The sequence below is a fragment of the Sminthopsis crassicaudata genome, chromosome 5 (assembly GCF_048593235.1).
Source record: "Sminthopsis crassicaudata isolate SCR6 chromosome 5, ASM4859323v1, whole genome shotgun sequence".
NCBI classification, from domain to species: Eukaryota; Metazoa; Chordata; class Mammalia; order Dasyuromorphia; family Dasyuridae; genus Sminthopsis; species Sminthopsis crassicaudata.
In genome coordinates this window covers 172,468,689-172,491,043 of record NC_133621.1, presented here as the reverse complement: position 1 = coordinate 172,491,043, position 22,355 = coordinate 172,468,689, and the positions used below count along the sequence as shown (strand labels likewise).

Here is a 22,355-nt window from a genome sequence, read left to right as displayed (position 1 = left end):
ACTGCAACTCTTCCATGCCTTAGGAGAATTTTTTCACAAATTCCCTGTATTCACTTTGATGTTTCAATGACAAAGACAATCATTTTGTATCCATGTCAGGATTTGTGATAGGCTGGATGGAATTAGTTTTAAGAATTAGGTTGCTCTAATGATGCACACTTCAATTTGTCTTATAGTTTAACTGTATCTTCTTTTTTAATTTTTAACAAAAACTATACAAATGCAATATATTTGAGAGTGCAAATATTTCTGATATTCTCAAAAACCCTGCTAACATCAAATTTAGGTAATAACTTTTTTTCTGACAAAAAAGAACCAGAAGACAAGTAAGTAGCATATACTAGAAAACTATATAGAAATGCACATATGGTTAATAAAAATAATGAAGATATGAAGGCTGAAACCATAAATGCTTATGCCTCTAAAGTGTTCTGCACTAATTAGTACACTTCAGTCATGATATAGCATTTAATTGGACAGCACCATTAAATTGAGTAAATAGTCCTTCCAAAACCTTCTGTTGGTTTTTAAACCCATTCTTTTACCCCTATTAAGATTAAAATGATATTCATAAGTTTTCTTACCAATTCCTTTGGTCTCATGTTAAAAAGAATCCTCTCAGCATTTTCACTGTCATGTCTGCTTTCCATAATCGCTAGCAAAAGTTTAGAAGCATTGTTCTAGAGAAACAGAACAAGTGAAAACAAATTTTAAAACTACTTGAAGTTAGGGCAGCTAGGTGGCGCAGTGGATAGAGCACCAGCCCTGAAGTCAGGAGGCCCTCAGTTCAAATCTGCTCTAAGACACTTAATACTTCCTGGCTGTGTGACCCTGGGCAAGTCACTTAACCCCAAATGCCTCAGCAAAACAAACAAACAAAAACTATTTGAAAGTTTAATGATCCTCTGAAACTGTTTTGATTGAGATTATGGAGAGCACTATTTTTTTCTCAAAAAAACTTTAAACTGTTCATTTCTTCTATCATACTTACATTTTTAAATATCAATTTTCATATTAGTGACAATACAAAGTAAAAGTAATAAACTGGGATACATTATACAGGATATTTTAAATATTGAAAAAATGTGATTATATAATGGCTTTGTATAATGCATACACATGAAATTCTTTTTCTTTTACAATGTTATTTTCTAAGTAGTAGCTTTTGTGACCCCTTTTTATTATGACAAAATTAATAGGTGTATAAAATGTAGAAAGGCAAAAATAGTAAATGCATTTTTTCAGATCATGATGAAATAAAAATTACATTCAATAAAGGGCCAGTGGAAAATAGACCAAAAAAGTGTTTTATGGGAAAGATATATAAAGTGGTTTTTAAAAAACTTTTAAAAAAGTTAGCCATAGTTATATATAAATAGATACATGTGTGTGTATATATGTGCATATAATATATTCAGTTTTCTAAGTCATCCTGAATTGATGGAGTAGAAAATAAAATAAATCATTATTGTTAACATGGTTATCTCCAGCAGTTGCCACACATATTAAATAACTTTGGCACTTTAGTTAAAAACAGGCAATGAGTTTACCTAATAAACACTGAAATAGCACTTATATTTCTTTTTTTTTTTTACATATTTGTTTATGGATGTCTTATGAATCAAACATTCTATTTGGAAATTTCAGAATGTAGTAGGTAATCATAGTTCCCTGGAAACTGACTGGGAGAAATAAATCACTAGAAAATTAAGGAAAATAACAAAAATATGTGAGCACACATTTCCCTAAATCCCCAAATTTCTTTTTTTTCTTCCTATCTTGTAAGCTTTTTCCCCCCATACTGCCAGATAGTCATGGATGGTCACTTTTTATTCACTGTTTACTGATTATTGTGATTTCTACTGTGGCCATATCCCAAGTAGGAAATATCGAAAGACAAGATGGAATAGATCCTGGAAAGCTGTGCTGTCTGGGAGGCAGTGCAGAACCCAACATTTCCACGACCAGACAGGCCACTGTTCTCAGTGTTACAGAAGAGAACAGACTGTCAGCAGCTGTAAAATCTCAGCTGATAGTGATATCAGCTGAAAGACCAAATCAAACTACGTGAGGCTTTTCCTCTTTTCTGATGGTTTGTAGAGTTGCTGCTACAGCATAGTAAAAGAGCCATTCCTCCTAAACCTTTAGTCACCCAGGAGAAACTTGAGAGAGGAAGGATGTGAGGGGGCAAAGAAATTTCTTCAGTTTTGTTATGCAAGAATTCCCTTAAATTTGTTTATTTTGCTGTGTTCTTTAATAAATCATGCAGCAGAAGTCAATCACCTATGTCTTATGAATGAGACTGGTCAATGCAGAGTAAGAGATTTCCCAAGGCAAGAGACTTACCAAGGAATAGGGCGCAACAAATAAGAAAGAAAGCCATACAGAAATAATTTTTAATTCTCATATTTCAGAATAACATTTCGTTCGTTTTTTCCTAAACTACATTTTAAATCCTGCTAGAAAAGGCAATTAAACTGACAGCTGTATCCATACGAGAAGGCATAATCTATGACTGGCAAGCAGCTCCCTCTGGTGATCAGTGAGAGAAAAGCATTCTTTGGTAAAACTTGCACATGCACATACTAAGATATTCTCTGATAAAATTTAACTGATGATGTACACATAATGCCTCTGGGTGGATAAATTAAACATTATATTCCCTTACCAGTTGATAGCCTTTTTTTCAACAGCAGAAGACAACAGGGCTACAAGGCAAATATGGGCTGGTATTGTAGCACTTAAATGCCATTTGGGACATTTCCCACCAAGTACACAAAAAACTAATAAAGAAGTCACTTTTTTCAATAATATTCACTATTTTATACTATATTAAAATTGCGAATAAAAACAAGTTGAGTAAAACATTCCTATAAAAATTTCATAAGTAATATAAACATTCCAACCCATGCACAATCTTGATTGGAACCTGAAAGAAATATGTGTAAATTGTCTTTAAATTGTCTCTATAAATCACTAAAGGTGATTTTAAAGGTGAAAAAAATTTTCCAGCCCATTTTTATTGTGCAAATTTCTCTTATGTTAACCACCTCCACATCCCTGAAATATAAAAAGCCTTTTTACTTAAAAATTTTATTTTTAATAAATTGCATTCATTCAGATAATTTCTGTGTCTAAGTTTGGACCAATTGCCTTATGCAAGATCATACAATGTCAATGAAAATAAGAGTAAGAATAATAATCTATCAAGAAAAGTTTTTGTGTTTGAGTCATTTCTGTAAGTAGCGGTAATGGATTTGTGCTGGTCTATGCATATTCCTTGTGACCAATGGCATGTAGGCCAGTGCCTAAAGGTGTCATTTGTGGCATGGAAAGGACTGAAGCCATCTGTCCTCCATAAAAAGGATAGAGAGGAAAAAGTACAGCATTCAAAATCAGAACACTTATGTTAAAATCAAAGCTCTTTCATTTGTGTTGCTACCTTGGACTCCAGGCTAACAAACAAAATGCAGACCATAAAAAGAACAATATGGAATATTATTGTGAAGTTTTCTGAAAATGATTTCAAATATCAACTTTTAAATATTACACAAATATACATAGTACCTGTGATTTTTGTTCAAAGAGTGGGAACTTTCCACTAAGGCCATTATAAGTTGTTATTTGAGGTACAAAATACTAAGTGACTTGTCTAGACTCATTAAGTTAGTAATTATTAGAGGAAGGATTTTAAACCAAGTATTCCTAACTCCAGGCATAAAACTCAGCTATATCTATATTTAAATAATAAAATTGAGCGTATAACAAACACAATTATAAAAATAATACATTAAGCTATCTAAGGATGAAAAATCTCAGAAGTAAATATTATGAGGAAAAATGTAGGGGGTCATGCTAACATATGGTATTGCTACTACTTTTTAGAGTAGAGTATTTTAATATGATTGCCTATGAAACACTAAACATTTATAAATATAAAAATATAAATCAAGTATTGAACATTTCTTACAAGTCCATATTTCAGTAAACATGATGTGTATAAATAACCTTTAAAAACTATTTTAAAAAGTATTTACTCTATATGGACAATCATATTTTATAAGTTGTAAATTCACTCTAAAAACTTTTTACTGTAAGTCTATTTTGTATAATATGTATTTTACTGAAAAATTATATCTAAACTGATTTTTGGTATAGTTACTCCTATATGTCATTTTAGACTGATATATTTTTTCAGTATTTCACAAAAGTTTTTCTGCAAGATATCATCATAATGTGAAGGAAATTCTTATTTATGAAAAGTTTTACTAGTGAAATACAAACTGTCAACATTTGGAATGTCACCCCAATTATAGATTACAAATATTATGTATGTGCTCTAAGGACTAGCTATAAAGTTAAGAGAGGTTTACTTTAAGAAGGTAGACCAACATATTATGAATTTTTTCAATCACAATACCTCCTAATTTTTTTTTACTAAATCATGGAAGGGATATGATCAATATTAATGATTTACTAATGTAGGCAACAGTCTATGAAGTGCTGAAGTATATTATTCAGTGTTTTCTCTGTTTTATGATAACTAAAATATTTAAAGGCATGGAGTTGTTGAAATATATAATATGAGGAAGTATAAAACCAATGTCTATGATTTCTTAATACACTTAAATATCCTGAGAATCTAGGTTGACTTGCATGTTACATAGGTAAAAGCTACCAATTAATTAAATTACAGTCAAAAATGTGAGTTCAATCTGTCAATGAGTTAACTTCAGCCTATTCCTTAATCATAGAATTACTGAATTAAAGATGGAAAGAACATCTAATATTAACCCCTCACTTGTCACAAGAGGAAATGAAGACTAAGAAATGCTAGATATCTTTCTCAAAGTCTAGTAGGTAGCTCTATTAGACTTGGATTCAAATCTAAATCTTCTAACTTCAAATTATTTCTTACACAATAAATATACCTTATTAATGAGAATGAGCAGTTATTAGAATTTAAAGGTTTGTTAAAATTCTCCAATTTTACAGATGGAGAAGATGGACTTTTCAAAATAAGAATATGTTGTGGTCCTCTACATGACTGAAATCATGTAGAGGAAATCATATTCAAACCCTGGCTTCTCTGGTGCTCTTTCAATCATGCCCCTCTGGTTAAATCACAAAAGTGTGCTTTTTGTTGTTATTCATTCATTTTAAGTTGTTCGGACATCTTCAATTTTATCTGATTCTTCATGACCCCATTTGGAGTTTTCTTGGCAATGGTATGCCATGCCTTTCTCCAGCTTTTTTTACAGATTAGGAAACAGAGGCAAAAAGGATTAAGTGATTTGCTTAGGGTTCCACATCTAATAAATATATAAAAGTCAAATTTGAACTCAAAAAGATATCTTCCATCTGATTCCAGACATGGCGACTCTAAAGTATGTATACCTTATTTTAAATTCATCTCTTTTATTATATGGGAAAAACTTCCTACTTAAAGGTTAGCAAAGTTTTATATATAAAAGATTCTATATTGTGTGACATTTGGGAATTTACTTTATCTAAAATATAAATTCCTAAATGTGAGTATATGGCTTCTTGTGCATATTCATTCATACATTTTCAACAACTGGATAAAGAAAAAATGTCATTTGCTCATGATGGATCATACTGTTGATTTTAATGACTTTAAAGACATCATTGATAAATGTATACAATTATGAATAATATTTGAGGAAAATGTGATCTAAAATGAAAAACAGTAACTTGAAAGGAATTAGAGAGTGATAAAACTAAAACAAAGTATTTTTATACATTCTAATTAATGATAATGATAACAGTGAAAAAGTTAAAGGATCAGTAATGTTTGGGTACCTTGCTCTTCTCTACTTAATTAAGTAAAGAAAATAAAAGCAGGGGGAGTAAAGAAGTACAGAGTAACTTCTAGAAAAACACTAACAAAATACCATGTCAAAAACAGGTTACTTATTGTACTTCGATTGCTTCCATTAATCTTATTACTGAAAATACATCACTACTTGACTTTTTATGATTTTTCCTGTGCAGCAAGATAACTCTATAGATATGTATACATATATTGTATTTAACATATACTTTAACATATTTAACATGTATTGGACTGTCTGCCATCTAGGGGAGGGTGGGGAGAAGGGGAAAAGTTGGAACAGGTTTTGTGAGAATCAATGATGAAAAATTACCCATGCATATGTTTTGTAAATAAAAAGTTATAATAATATAAAAAAACCTTGACTTTTTTTTGCAACACATTTGAAAAATGTAACACAATTTTTACAAGCTTTATTGCAGACTTTTATTTTAACATCATAGTCATTTCTATATATACTTATCTACCCACCCACCCACTCCCACTACCAGTAAAACTTTCCCTATAACAACAATGAAAAAAGTTAAGTAGAATCATTTAACATAGTGATTACATCTAATAGCATAAGCAACATTCTGTCCCCAAAGCCTGCTTACCTTTCCAACAAAAAAGAGAGATACATTTATTCCTCTCTTATCTAGAAGCAAGCATGATAATTATAATTATATAGTATTCAACTTTTTTTTATTTATATGATATATTGTATATATTATTTTTCTAGTTCTATTACCCTTCTCCCTTCATCAGTTCCTATAATTCTTCCAATTTTCTCCAGTCTTATATTTAGTATTCTTATAGCACTGTATAATATTGCATTATACTCATATGTCCCAACTTATTTAGCTAATTCCTAATAGATGAGTACACATTTTGTTTCCCATACTTTGCTATAACAAAAAGTTCCATTATATTTGGTATCGATGGTAACAAAGGAAATATATCTCTATATTTCACCTCCTGAAAGTATAAAACAGGAGTGGAATCTCTAGATCACAGGATATGAACAGTTTAGCCCCCTTTTTTGCATAATTCTAAACTGTTTTTCAGAATGTACATACCAATTCACAGCTCCACCAACAGTTTAGTTTGGCTGTGTGCCCTCATCTTCTTCAATATAGATGATTTATATCTTTTATCTTTGCCAATTTTCTAGATGAAGTGCAAGTTTAAAGTTATTTTAATTTGCATTTCTTTTATTATTTGTGATTCATAATAATTTTTCATGTAATGTTTTATAATTTCTCTTTTGAGAATTGATTGTTAATTTTTTTGAATATTCATCTATTAGAAAATGGCTTTTGTGGACCTCAACTTTCTATGATAATTTATATTTAGAATTTTTTTTGTTTACTAAGAATAAAGTATTAGATACCTTTAGCTGAAGCACCAAATCCATACGATATTTACCAAGAGGATTTATGTCATTCAATATCAGTGCAATGATGATATCAATGCCATTAGATTCATGGGTAGCAATGCAAGTCTAGGAAAGAAAAGATTGAAAAAATAACATTCACTTTTCAATATGATCACACTCTAATCAATGTATAATACAGAATCTCTAAGGAGGTACTTCCATATAGTAGATTAAAAGCTAGACTTTAAGCCAGGAAGACCTAGGTTCAATTCCTGTCTCTGACACATAATCGGCATATACTCTGGGCAAGTCACTTCATTTTTCAATGCAAAAGGCAACTCTTTTAAGATTACAAATTCCAGAGGAAATACTTTCTGTGGTAGGGAGATGTCCTAATTTAAGTTCTCTATACCATTGACATCACAAAATTAGTCCCTATGAAATCTAAAAAGCCGTGCTTTACTCCCTATTCTATAGATATGATTTTTGAAATAGTCTGTGAGGAATTTCAAAGCTGGAAAGCTGCTAACATATTCTCTCAATATATTTTTAGTTGCTATACTAAGATTATTTAGAATTAATTTTATTTCACAGAACTTTTGGAAAACTAAACTTGAGTATTCAAGCTGATAGACAAATAGATTATGTGATCGAGTGTCACCTAGTATCAAAGTATAATAGATAATATAGCTATTGCTATGTTAAACATTTTATATTGAGAGATTATATAAGTATGCATATCTAAGACCTAACATATAACTGATCCTATTATATTATGCATCTCCTCACTGAAAAGTTTTGTTAAATTTAAAATACATAGTATACTGATGGTTTTGAATTTAGTTTTAGGGTTTTTTGTGACTTGGGGTTGGGTTTGGGCACAGGGTAGGAGTTGTTTTTAGATTTCTTTTTTGTATTACTAACATTAGAAAATGAAACTTAGAGAAAATACCAGGCAAAGCTCCCAGACCTCTTCTGAGAGTTGTACATACACAAAATAAGGATTTTACTTAGTATATGTGTAATAGTGATTGATGTATTAAAGTTCTTTTCATAATAAAATGTTTTTCATTTATTCTTCTATTTCAATCATTAATGTTTGCTCTTATAAGTTTCAATTTTTATGTTTTTACAAAAATCTATGAAGTCTTTAAAAACATTTTGTGACCTATATGAGCAAAAATATTTATAGTATTTCTATACTCAAAGCAAAAATTTAGAATTTGAGAAGCTGCCTTTTAATTGGGGAATGGCTGAATAAACTGAGGTATGTATTTGTGATTGAATATTATTGTTCTCTGGGAAATAATGAGAAGAATGCTCTCAGAAAAAATCTGGAAATTCCTCATGAACTCAAAGTGAAGCATACTATATACAAAGCAATAGCAATGTCCTAGGCTGAACAAATATAAATGACTGCTATTCTCAGTAGTACAATGATCCACGACTACTCTGAAGGACTTATGATGAAGAATCTTATCCATACCCAAAGAAGGATCTGATAGTATCTGAATGCAGATTGAAACATTCTCAATATCATTCTTATTCTCTCTCTCATTCTGTCTCTCTCTCATTTTTTAACTTTATTTTTTATAAGGATTTTTTTTCATGAGGATGGGAGATCTATATTTTCTTTTACAACATGACTTTTATGGAAATGTTTTGCATAACTTCACATGTGATTTCTTAATTGTGAGTGGGGATAAGGGAGAGAACCTAGAATTCAAAAGTTTTAAAAACAAATGTAAAAGATTATTTTAAATATAACTGGGGAAAATATTAAATATGTAATTTTTCAAATTCAAAATTTGGTTCAATGCTGCTAAATGAAGTGAATAGAACCAAGAAAAAATTGTACACAATGGCAAAAAGATTGTGTGATAATCAACTCTGATGGACTTGGCTTTTTTCAACGAAGGTGGCTCAGGTTCATTCTTTTTTTTTTTTTTTTTTTTTTTTTTTCTGGGGCTGGGGTTAAGTGACTTGCGCATGGTCACACAGCTAGGAAGTGTTAAGTGTCTGAGATCAAATTTGAACTCGGGTCCTCCTGAATTCAGGGCTGGTGCTCTATCCACTGCGCCACCTAGCTGCCCCAACTCAGGTAAATTCTAATAGACTTATAATGGAGAGAGCCATCTGCATCCAAAAAAGAGGAGTGTAGAAATTGAATGTGGATCACAACTTAGTATTTTCACCTTTTTGTTGTTTGCTTTTTTTTCTTTATTTCACATTTTTGTCTCTTTTTGATCTGATTTTTCTTATACATCATGACAAATGTGGAACTAGGTATTAAAGAATTGCACGTGTTTAACATATATTGGATTTTTGCTGTCTAGGGAAGGGGGTAGAAAGAACAGAGAAAAAATTGGAACACAAGGTTTTGCAAGGGTAAATGATAAAAAAAACTATCTTTGAATATATTTTGAAAATAAAGAGCTATTATTAAAAAAAAAAAAAAAAGAAAAAATTGTGGTTCAAGATCTCAGAGTTCTACAATGGTTATTGTAACTCTAAATGCATCTTAAAGTTTCTGGGTACATACCCAGATGTCATGATTTTATTATATCCTTTTTTCATTTTTCCCTTGAGTGTACCTTCTATATATTCTTACAGTGAACCCTTGAAAATCTGACTAAATACCTGAATCAGAAAACCAATCATTCTGGAAGAAAGGCTAAAATTTGGAGGAACACTGTAGGATATCCAAAATATCTAATTCAAAGAAACAAAGACACCCTGTTCCAATTTTTTAAAAAAAGGACCCTAAAAAATAAAAGCAGCAAAAATAAATAAATGAATGAATAAATGAATGAATAAGTAGATAGATAGATAGATAGATAGATAGATAGATAGATAGATAGATAGATAGATAGATAAACCTTGGTCCTCTCAAAGGATTGAATTTTTATCTGACACTGGTTCATGGGAATTTTACCTTAAAGTCAAACTAAAGAATAATATAGTAAAGCATTAATTTGTCTGTAATTTACTATTTTTGTGTTCAGATAGGAAAAGGTCTGAAGAGGTCAAAGGAAAGAAAAATTACTTTTAAATGTTTACAAATAACTGATTTATTCAGTAACTTGTTACTTTAACTCATAAGTCAATCATAAATTCTTTTAAGTTCAGGGCTATATTTTATTTATATTTTTGTTACCTGATTTTCATGACATGGTCCTTGGCAATATTCAGTTAAACTCTCTAGAGTCTGGTTGACTAGAGCTACATTCCTCTCATTAATATATAACCCCAATAGACCAAGTCCTCCAGTTGTACTTCCACAAATGCAATCTAAGAACTGAAGAGTCTCACAAACAAGATTATAGTTTGTTTTGTTGTTTTGATTCCTCAAGAAGTTCTGAAATCAAAATAATACAAATGAGCAAAAAAGAATCACTGTCACATTCATTTTCATTTCTCCATATTCTATTTGTCTCAAAAAGCATCAACACAGTAAAGCTATATCAAATCAAAAAAGTGTATCAGGAGTATCCAAATATATTAGATTTCTAGCAAGCAAGTCTTTTCTCAATTATTGTTTAATCTTACTAAACTCTTAGAATAAATATTTCTAAGCGTCATTATTTCCAAAATTTACAGAAACATAGTTTGAAAGAGACATTTCTAAACCAGAATTTCCCAGTGGATATGGGTTTCCCAACTTGATATGGGTTTCATGAAAAAATTTCACCGCTAGCAACATTTTTCCTCTAAAATATTAAATTAAAAAATATCTATTATCAGACAGGTCTATTATATGGCATTTACTTACATAAAATTAGATTTAGTTTCATCTATTTTGCTCTGATATTTCTCTGGCCCCTTTTTACTGTAGAGGGTATTAAATAGCTCCAGATTGCTTTCAACAATCTGAATTTATGAGTTTTGCCAAAATATTTAAAATACTGAAGTATTCTATGGCCAAATTGGCTGTGATCTAGATTAAAGAAAAGAAAATGCATAACTGTTTTTACTAATTCATTAAAAAAAATCCTTGTTTTTACATCCCTTCTCTTCACCCCCACCTAAAAGGAAACGATTCAATGTTGTCCTTTTTTCCCAATACAAACAAAGTGAATCAGGTCCTTTGAATTTTCAGATAATTTTCTGGTACTTATTCACATTTAAATTACTAAAATCTATATATTCTAGTCTAAGATTTTCAAAGTAAAATACAATCTATGTATTGGTACAAATCACAGAACATTATACCTGTAGTTCTCGGTTGTGATTCTCACAAAGCAATTGAAGAAATCTCAGAATCGGTTGCATGATTGCAATAGTAGGGGTCATTGTTACTTCATCAGCAGACTTTTCATCTGTATTTCCAGCATCTGTTCCTGTGCACATGAGATCTATTTCTGGATCCATTTCTCTTCGATATACACAGTATGCTTTGGATGTTGCTGAAGATGCTTCTGTTAATTGCCCTTTCATTCCCTCTTTTAAATGCAAAGATGGATCTCTTACTGAAAACAAAATAATTCTCTTATTCTTACTGGGAAATTTTTACCTTTCATATTGGAAACAGAAAAACATATTGAAAACAAGGAAATCATCGCGACACCCAAGTTGTCTTCTAAAATAAAAATCAATTGAAGTCCAAATGGAACACATGAGATAATCATAAACTATAGGTTCTCCAAGTTGAAAAGGTTCATCATTTATGTTCCATACATTAGCAGATATATACAAAAATAAACAGAAGAATAAAATGTAGAAAACTTCAAAAGATAAATTATTTTTTGTTTTTATCACCCCCCTCCTCCGTATTACTTTATAAATAACAAAAATCTTTTTAGCACAGTGTAGAAATTATAATCATTGTTCCCAAAACCCAGAAAATCTGACTTTAACAACCAGCTTTATTAATAGGATGTTTACATCTGAACTGATTAAGAAGTGATTATTTGAAATATGGCTTATATTATCTATATTTCAATATGTAGCATAATGTACCTTATCACCTGTATCTGTAATGATGGTTTCTTTCTTCAATTTTAGCTCCATAGAACTGATATGGAGTATGCATTTTAAGAATACAATGATTCATCTATGAATATTCCTGATTATGGTAATGTTTTTCAATATATGACCAAGAGTATGGATGATGAGTAAGTAGCCCAAAAGCTCTCACTCTCTCCCTGCCTTAAATATAATTATTTTCTTCTCCTGTATCATGCACACACACAGACACGCTAAAGTGAAATCCACTTTACCTCTCACTCTTGGAGTAGATGCTATTAGATCATTGTCATCATCTTTCTTCTTGCTGCCTAAGTCTATGGTATTCACTGTCACTGTTGATCGTATCTCTTTCTGGGCAGCCTTCATATGGTCATATAAGACTTTAAAGAACTTTTCAGATTTTTTTTGTTCATGCAATTGTTGGTAAGAAGAATACTGTCAGAAAAAAGATATACTTTAGGAAAAATACTTATTACTTTATATTTATAACAAAAGCATTTCAGAGAAAACTAGACATATTAGATACTGGCAATAGTTGTCTTACAAAGGGACATGTCACAGTGTAAATACTATTGTTTTATATTTACTTGCTCATTATGCTGCTAATTATATATTGTATTACCATCTACTTTCTACCTAATTATATTACTAGTAATTATATTATTCCTAATATAGCATATTTAGAGTTTTCTTTTCACTTTTTTATTTATAGTCATACATTTGTATTTAAAAGATTAACAATGATATACCATTGAAAAATTATATGATAAATTGTATACAATAAACATGATTAACATCCTATAAAATGGATCATTGTTTCCTTCAATATCTTAACCAAAAAGAATTTATTAAATATTTATCATACACCAAAACTTTACTATCATGCCAATTGATGATTCATCTTTATTAAAAGGTTCTGTCAAAGATGTGCTGTTAGGAGAGCTACAAATTTTTGATACAATATAATCCTTGTCCTCATGAAACATGTCATTTAAGGGGACAAGGTCACATAAAGACAAGCATAAACACAATATTGCTTGACTTATGAATTAGGGAGAGTTTGGAGGTTTTTTGTTTTGTTTTTTATGCTATGTGAAGTCTACAAAGGGAAAAGGTCACTGCTAACAGGCAGAATCTCTGTGGAATCAGGGAAATCTGATTTGAACTTTAAAGAGAGAGTAGAAATTCATCCAAAGAACAAGGGCAACATTCCAGAAAGAAAGGATTATTTAAGTATTTAACACATAGGTGGCAAAATACAGTATGCCAAAGGGGAGGGGAAGAATTATCTCAATAACAATTAATACTTGTTTGGAAGTAAGTTATTAAGCACCTACTTTATGCCAAACTTTGTATTAAGCACTGGGCATACAAATATAAACAAAAAGAAATATAATCTCTGACCTCAAAGAGCTTTCATTCTAATGTGGGAAGATCATAGGGGGGAGAGAAAGTGAAGATACATGGCAAGGACATAGTTTTGAAGTCCAGAAGCCAGGAATAGTGCCAGGAGAGGAATGAAAGCCAGACTGGGCCCCTCTATAAAACAAAAGCTTCAGAAAGAATTCACCAATGGGAAAAAGCTATGTTTTTAGTGAAAGGTTTCCAAAGGGATCTTCCAAATGGAAAAGCTGTAGGAGCAATCAGTACTTACAGGAAAAGGAAGATATAGGCTCCAGGAAGAGACAAGGGCCACGCATAGTGTAAAAATTGCTGGATAAGAACTAATGAACTTCCAATCTAACTCTGCTTTATTGTTACAAATTCTAATTAATCTTTCTATAAAGCACATAAATTTCAAAATGCTATAAAAGAAAAATTATCAAAATATTGAAGAAATTCAAGAAGCTTTAATTTAATCATTTAATGTTTCCCCAAATCTTTTAGCATCTGACAAAAGATAGGGGAAAAAAGAAATACTGAATGTTTATATGTTTATATATAAAATATAAAGGAACTAGCTGAATTCAGAAGAAGTGAGATGACTTCTAGACAAATCACTTCTACCCTATTCCATGATATACAAAAGTTAGCTATTACAAGATCAATTCAGATTTTTTTTTCCTCCTTTACTCTTAGACTCTGAAAAGTCCTGAAGGGTAGAGGCCAGAAGAGGGGAAGGAATAGAAAGAAGCCGATGACACATCTTTGTTCCCTACAACACTGTGGGCAAATCACAAGGGAGGGAGGGAGGGAGGGAGGGAGGGAGGGAGGGAGGGAGGGAGGAAGGGAGGGAGGGAGGGAGGGAGGGAGGGAGGGAGGGAGGGAGGGAGGGAGGGAGGGAGGGAGGGAGGGAGGGAGGGAGGAAGGAAGGAAGGAAGGAAGGAAGGAAGGAAGGAAGGAAGGAAGGAAGGAAGGAAGGAAGGAAGGAAGGAAGGAAGGAAGGAAGGAAGGAAGGAAGGAAGGAAGGAAGGAAGGAAGGAAGGAAGGAAGGAAGGAAGGAAGGAAGGAAGGAAGGAAGGAAGGAAGGAAGGAAGGAAGGAAGGAAGGAAGGAAGGAAGGAAGGAAGGAAGGAAGGAAAGGAAGGAAGGAAGGAAGGAAGGAAGGAAGGAAGGAAGGAAAGGAAGGAAGGAAGGAAGGAAGGAAGGAAGGAAGGAAGGAAGGAAGGAAGGAAGGAAGGAAGGAAGGAAGGAAGGAAAGAGGGAGGAAAAGAGGGAGGGAGGAGGAAGGAAGATAGGAAGGGAGGGAGGGAGGGAGGGAGGGAGGGAGGAAGGAAGGAAGGAAGGAAGGAAGGAAGGAAGGAAGGAAGGAAGGAAGGAAGGAAGGAAGGAAGGAAGGAAGGAAGGAAGGAAGGAAGGAAGGAAGGAAGGAAGGGAAAGAGGGAGGGAGGGAGGGAGGGAGGGAAGGAGGAGGGAAGGAGGAGGAAGGAAGATAGGAAGGGAGGGAGGAAGGAAGGAAGGAAAGAAGAAAGGAAGGAAGGGAGGAAGGAAGGAAGGGAAAGAAGGAAGGAAGGAAGGAAGGAAGGAAGGAAGGAAGGAAGGAAGGAAGGAAGGAAGGAAGGAAGGAAGGAAGGAAGGAAGGAAGGAAGGAAGGAAGGGAAAGAAGGAAGGAAGGAAGGAAGGAAGGAAGGAAGGAAGGAAGGAAGGAAGGAAGGAAGGAAGGAAGGAAGGAAGGAAAGGAAGGAAGGAAAGGAAGGAAGGAAGGAAGGAAGGAAGGAAGGAAGGAAGGAAGGAAGGAAGGAAGGAAGGAAGGAAGGAAGGAAGGAAGGAAGGAAGGAAGGAAGGAAGGAAGGAAGGAAGGAAGGAAGGAAGGAAAATAAGCAAATAGGTATGTAATATATACTAATTGATGCTTTCTCAGTCACCTTTTGGGGACATAGCAACGCTGAATTCAACAATGTTGAAATCAACATCCTCTTTGACTTCCATATCTCTGTACCTGGCAAGTAAATTAAATGTTTGTTTGCTGGGACAGTTTTTAGATATTTTTAGTCTCCAAGTTTTATAAATTGATTTGTATCATTTAAATTTTTATGTGAAATTATAATTGTTATTTCTACTCTTTCTACCATCCATATCATATTTTTGTCAAAAATAACTTTCTAGGTTGAATTTTTTTTAAATTGCATTCCATATATTTTTTTCCATTTTTAATCTTTTTTCTTGGTTGTAATAATATATAGATAGATAGATAGATAGATAGATAGATAGATAGATAGATAGATAGATATAGATATATATAGATATATAGATATATATATAGGTTGTTTATCTTTGCTCTAATAAATCAGATAGCTGATTCAAGGATGATTCTCTTAACAGTAACAATTTATTTCCTGTTCAATAAAATATACTTGCTATGTTCAAAATTTCCTATGGTTTTTTTTCTTGAAGAAAGTATTCATGATCTCTATGGATGAAACTTTTGTTATAAACTAATCTTTGCATTATTTAATTCTTTATTCTTCATATTTTTAGAATATTTTTCATTGTCCTTACTTCTTTCTATCCTTGAATTGAAGTAACCAAGTAATAAAATGTTATGCCACAGTTCTCTTTTATTGTCCTGACTCAGTTTCCCTAATTATCCTGCCTCGGTTTCCTTAATTGTTCTGCCTCAGTTTATAATTGTTCTGCTTAATCCTACAAAATCACCCCTCCCTCTTAATCAGAATATTTGAAAGGATAAAAGATCTTAACGGACAGTGGTCCTCAAACTTTTTAAATAGGGGGCCAGTTCATTCAGTCCCTCAGACTGTTGGAGGGCCAGACTATAGTAAAAACAAAGCCTCACACTCTGTCTCCGCCCCTCAGCCCATTTGCCATAGTCCCATAAATGTCCTTAGCAGGCTGCATCTGGCCCAGGGCCATAGTTGAGAACCCCTATTTTAGAATATCAGACTGCCTCTCTCCATCCCAAGCTATTAGAATATCAGATACTGTCTTATCAAGATGCTTCTCCCCACTTCTGGGGTGCCTCCCCCCATTATGTCATCCCTATCTCCCGTACCTTCCCTCCACCCTGTCAGAGTCAAACTCAGCCCGGCACCCTGACTCTGCCCCTACCTCAGTCTACTCCCTGAGTCTGAGCCATGTGTATATAGGTCATTAAGAACTCACATTGTTTGCTGGATTCTTGGGAGATGATAGTCTCATTCAGCCCTGGGACCAAACCATGGACCCATTTGGACCCAGTAAATCTTGCCCTTTCAAATAAATTATTAAATATTTTCTAATCTCTCTCTTGCCTCAATTTCTCCAGCATTACAAAAGTATATATTGAGTCAATTTTTAGATTTAGTTTTATCAAATTCTTGAAAGGATTTCTATACCTTTTCTTCCTCTATTATGAATAATAGGGCACACAATGATCACAGCTGCAGCTTGAAACAACCAAATGTCCTATGAAAATATTTTTCTTTCCACCTTTGAACACCCAATAAAAATCACTGTATGAGTTCCTTTATAAGTTCTTCTGATTAAAATCTATGAGACATCATTCCACTTAGCTGCATCTTTCTTCAGTCTTTTGAGTCTCATTAACAACATTTCAAAATTGATATGACTTAATTGCTCTAATAGGATTTTATGTGTTGATCACTGGCTAAAGTGATCACATTTAAAATATTAACAGAAAAGATAATGTTTATTGATGATCTAAAAGCTGTCTTCTGACCTTTTTTAGAAATTCAGATGTCATTGCTGTAGAAGCATAGTCCTGAGATCCAATGGGGGTGGTGAGAAGGGTCAATTTCCTAAGTTTTCATGACAAAAGAATTTAACCCAAGTTAAGATCTGGACTTTGAAGCCTATGCTATTTTGGATTGTACCTTCAGTGCCTTTTATTTTGGAATATCCCATTATATTCTGTTCTCTGCTTTATTATTACTATAGTTCAGGTTTGTATGACTGAAGTTCCTTTGAAATCCTTTCTCTTTTCTCCTTTATGCTTTTAAAATTTGTTTGACATTGAAAAGCTGAAATTTCACCACTAAATGTCATGGAATTGCGAGAAAGAGAGAGAGATGGATGAAGAGGGAGAGAGGGAAGGATGGAAGGAGAGAGAGAGAGGAAAAAAGAGAGAGAAGGAGAGAAGGAAAAGGGAGAAGGGAGAGAGGAAAAAGAAGGGAGAGGAAGAGACAGAGGGAAAGGGATGTTTGTGTTTCCTGGCAGCACCCTATGGATCAATCAATCAATATTTTGTTGTCTATAATTTTAAAATTCTGGGAAGTTTTCTTCTATTAATAAGAATTCTGATTTTTAAATCTGTCATACTTTTCTTGGAGCCCTCCAATGCATTCATTCATTCAGTCAGTTCACTCATCAAGGGAATTTCCTTTAATTAGCATAGAACTCATGTGACTTTATAAAATAATCTTTTGTTTCTTTTTTGCCAAATTTCCTATGACTTCTGTATTTTTGAGCTCCAAATCTGTCATTTTCTTTAATACTTTGCAGAAAATCACATATATATATATATATATATGTATGTATATATATTCTAATTTATTGTTTATCTTGATTTGTTGAGACTGCTGACTTCTAATTACCATCCTATTTTCTTTTAAAAGTTTATTTATATTCTTGAATTATTTTGGAGTTGCTCCATGACTTCTAAGTAACCCACAGAATTATCTGTTTTTATTAGGGGCTTTGGTTCAGATTAATTGATTGATAGGTTGAGGTCTTTCTAAAAAATGTTATTAATTTTTTTTTTGTTTTGTGATTATGAGTCTCTCTTTTTGTGACTTCATCTGTTTAGGGAGTTCCTAGTGAAAAAACTATATCACTTAAGATGAGGAGCTACTGTGTGTAATTTATAGTCATGGAGCTTTGGAGCTACTAGGTGACAATGAGAGGTTAAATGAATTGCCCAAGATCACACAATCAAGATGTGGAAGAAGTGGGACTTGAATTAAGTCCAAACTTATGGTAAAATTAGCTCCCATTACTGGATTATTATATTATATTATTAATCTTACAAATGTTTTTTAATGTCACTTTGTCTTCCTTTTTTTAGTTTTCATTTTGTGTCCCTTTGGTAGTCTTCTGAAGTCTATGAACCTCTTAGAATAAAATGCATAAAATAATTTCTAAAGACATCAGTTACACTGAATAAAAGATGCAATTTTCCCCATGAAAGTTCACAAACTCCCCAAAATTTATTGAGAAATTTTTTTGGGGTTCACGTATCTCAGAGGAGGAACTTTTGGCTTTTGGATCTTTTTAATCTCTTTTGTATATCTATATTAGCTTGTCTCCTTTAGCATCCTCCTTTTCTCCTAGACAATTAGCCCAGGAAGGGTGAACTCAACCTCTGCAAGTAGGGATGAGAATGTAACTTGATTGATTTCCCTCACAAAGTAAAATCCATGAGGAAAAAATTTCTGGCACCAACATTTCTGATTCCATTCTCTTGTGGCCACCCTACTGAAAATAAGTCTCTGCAGTCTTAATTATATCCTTAGATCCTTACAAAACAGGCAGTCTATTTTTTCAAATCATTGTATTCTAACTTTAAAAAATGTTTTCATGATGTATTTTTTCCAGGTAAGGATATTATACCACATACCATCATTTGAAACAAACAGGGATATCTTATCATGAGATCACATATAATAGAGTTAGAAGTGAGAGGAACCCTAAAGATCATCTAGTACATTTCCATTTTACAGAAAAGGAAATTGAGACCCACAGAGGTTAAGTGGCCTATCCAGTGTTACACAGTTAAAAAGTGGCCTAGTACTAAATTGAAACAATTTTTAAATTAAAAATCCGATGCTTCTTCCTCTACATCATACTGCAATCTCTACTGATTTCCTAATCTCCTATATGGAATCAGTTTCGAAATCTTGTCAATTGTATTTACAGTACCTCTCCCATTGGCCTCTATTCACATTATCACTATTCCAATTGAAATTCTCATTACCTCTTGCCTATACTGTTTCAATTGCTTCCCTTTTCAACTCATTTTTCACACCATTACTAAAATCATCTTCCTAAAATACAGATTTAACTATGTCATTTCTTACTCTAAAATCTTGAGAGGTTATCTTCTGTAAGAAATACTGAAAAGTTGGGTTTCCACAGAGTGTTCCAAGCTTCAGGGTAGTATAGGACAGGAGGTACCATTGACCAAGTGGTTTTTCAGAATGTGAGAAGTTAAGGAAGGTTAAGAATTCATAGAACAATTAAATGATCAACAGAAACCTTGAGCAAACAAGGAATTCAGGAGCTGGGAAAGCACAGGTGGATCCAGCCAAACAGAAAGAGTCTTGTGGCTTTGAGAAAACCACAAATTTAAGATAATAGTCAATCCAGCCCAAACTAGTTGGAGTCAATGATCTGATGACCAAATCACTATTGCCTGCTTAATAGGCTAATTGAATATTAAACAATACACTCCCTAGGAGAAGGTCTCTGCTATTTTTGAACATGGGACATACGATAAGGAGGGAGAACATGTTTATGCATATTTAGGGGAAACATAGAGTAAGTGTATTAGAAAGATTGTAACCCAGAAGGGAACAGACCAATCCGGTCTCTGAAGGGAGGGACTGTGCCACATATCCTCTCCCACTTCTATGCTAAAAGCTCCCTCTTCCCAAAGAGGAGTGGACCCCACTTTTGGCCAGAAACGTTAAGGTGATTCCTTAAGATTCTTCTTTAATAAATTTTCCTCACTATCTGATTTTTACTGTCAAGAGTGTATTTTTAACATTCCTCTAGGATAAAAGACAAGCTCCTCAAACTCTCTGCAATCTGGCTCTAATCACTTTTACCAGATGCAGTGCACATTATTCCTCCTGCCCTTTATGTCTCTATATTTCAGAAAAACTGACCTTTTGTACAGTTGGCTCTTCATGTGTAGAAATGCATCTCTTGTGTCAAAAACTTTCTCTTCACTTATATGACTAAGCTCAAATAGCACTTTTTATACATCTTTGAGAATCATCCCAATTATTAGTATACACTATCCCCACCACCACCACCACCACCAAATTACTGTATTGATTGTCTTAAATCAACTAAAAGCAACCTGTGTTCATACTGTAGGTCTCTAGTACAATGTAATCTTGGGAAGAAACTATTTCATTTCAATGTATGTATCCCCACTGAATAGTCCAATATGCTGTACAGTGTTAGAACTAAATAAATGCTCAATTAAACTATTTTTAAAAGTATCACAGAAAAATGTAAATGGGAGTAGAAGTTAGTATGGCTAATTTTCAGAAAGATTTGAATATCAGGTTCTCTACCTCTTAACACATCACTCCACTGCATCAAAGTGCAAATTATTAGTTTGATAAAAACAGATTCAAGGATGATATTAACTACATCTGCAATGTGACCTCCAAACTTGACTTGCCATGAATGATGAAGATAGCATAATATAGTAGACAAAGTGCTAGATTTGGAGATAGACACTAAGGGCTTGAATCTTGGCTCTGCAACATGGTACTTAGGTCAACTTGTTCTCAATAGTCTTGTACAGGTAATCAGAATTCTCTAGAATTATGATTCTATGAAGGAAAGACAATCCTAGAACTTTCTTGCTTCTCCTAAAGCTCCGAGACAAATACAAGCAGTTCAACAACAATTCAATTAAACAAAAATTTTACCAAGCACCTACTTAATACATTATGAAAAATATTGTATTAGAAACTGAGGATATAAAAGTGAAAAAGGCCACAGTCCCCTTTTCAAGAAGCTTATAATGTCCTAGGAAGAAGAGAAACAGAAGGGAAAAGTGATGATATTCTATGTATATAAATAAATACAAATAAATATGGTGGGAAGAGGAATAGGCAATGTAATCTAGGAAAATTTAAAGGAAAGAATATTTTCTGCTGAAGACCATACAAAAAGATACCTGACACCTTTTTGATTCCATTAAAAAAAAAGAGAGTTTTAAGAGGTAAGGAATTGTATAAAGTACATTTCCATATTGAGGAAAACTAGTACTAATGTATAAGATAAAAATAGGAAAAAGCAAGCAAATGTATTTGGCTAAAATAAAGAACATATGAAAATGAATAATATAAAATAAAAGTCTGTATCATTTCAGTATATCTAACTAAATATGAATGTACTTGATCTTAAAACTTTAGGAATATACTATTGCTTTAATTCTACATGTTTCAGGGAACATATTCTGTAATGATCACATGTCTGCCAATCTGCAGCGTTATGCTCTGATGAGGTATGTGTGGCAGGGATGAAGAAAGGAAAGAAACATCATCCTGATCAGGATTTGTGTGTGTGTAGCAAGGAGCCTGGGGTTGGTTTCCCAGAAGCCACCTGGATTCCTGAAGTGGAAAGTACAGCTTCTGGAACCAGATCAGCAGATTCTCCTATTAGAGATGAGCAAAAGCCAAGCTGCAGTCGGGAATCTGGCAGAAGGATGGAAGAATACCACACTGCAATACTACACTGCAACAACATCCTGTACTTAAGAATAAATCAAGTTGATGTTGTTTCCTACAATTAGATTTCTACATGATAAAAAAATGTTGAAAATTATAAAACATGACAACAAAATATTTATTTCATAATGTAAATTGATTCCTTCTAAACAGGAAACATAAATAAATTCATTCTTTAACAAACAATTCTAATAATGAAGTATTTAAGCTATATGTCAAATTATTCAGTGCATTTTTAACATTAAAAAGTATATATTTAGAGTTGGAATGTGCTGAGTGAAACGAGCAGAACCAGAAGATCATTATACACT

General features: G+C 32.9%; 1 protein-coding gene across 2 annotated transcripts in view; it reads right to left on the bottom strand.

The window, feature by feature from the left end:
* The window catches only part of ITPR2 (inositol 1,4,5-trisphosphate receptor type 2), a 507,042-nt gene that overhangs the window by 145,716 nt on the left and 338,971 nt on the right, over window positions 1-22,355 (bottom strand). For both annotated transcript variants that reach the window (XM_074268787.1, XM_074268789.1), the window contains exons 40-44: window positions 12,431-12,614; window positions 11,424-11,680; window positions 10,369-10,569; window positions 7,227-7,337; window positions 585-680 (exon numbers count right to left, since the gene is read on the bottom strand). In XM_074268787.1, the coding sequence (XP_074124888.1) occupies window positions 585-680; window positions 7,227-7,337; window positions 10,369-10,569; window positions 11,424-11,680; window positions 12,431-12,614 (849 nt within the window). The remainder of the gene's footprint in view (window positions 1-584; window positions 681-7,226; window positions 7,338-10,368; window positions 10,570-11,423; window positions 11,681-12,430; window positions 12,615-22,355) is intronic.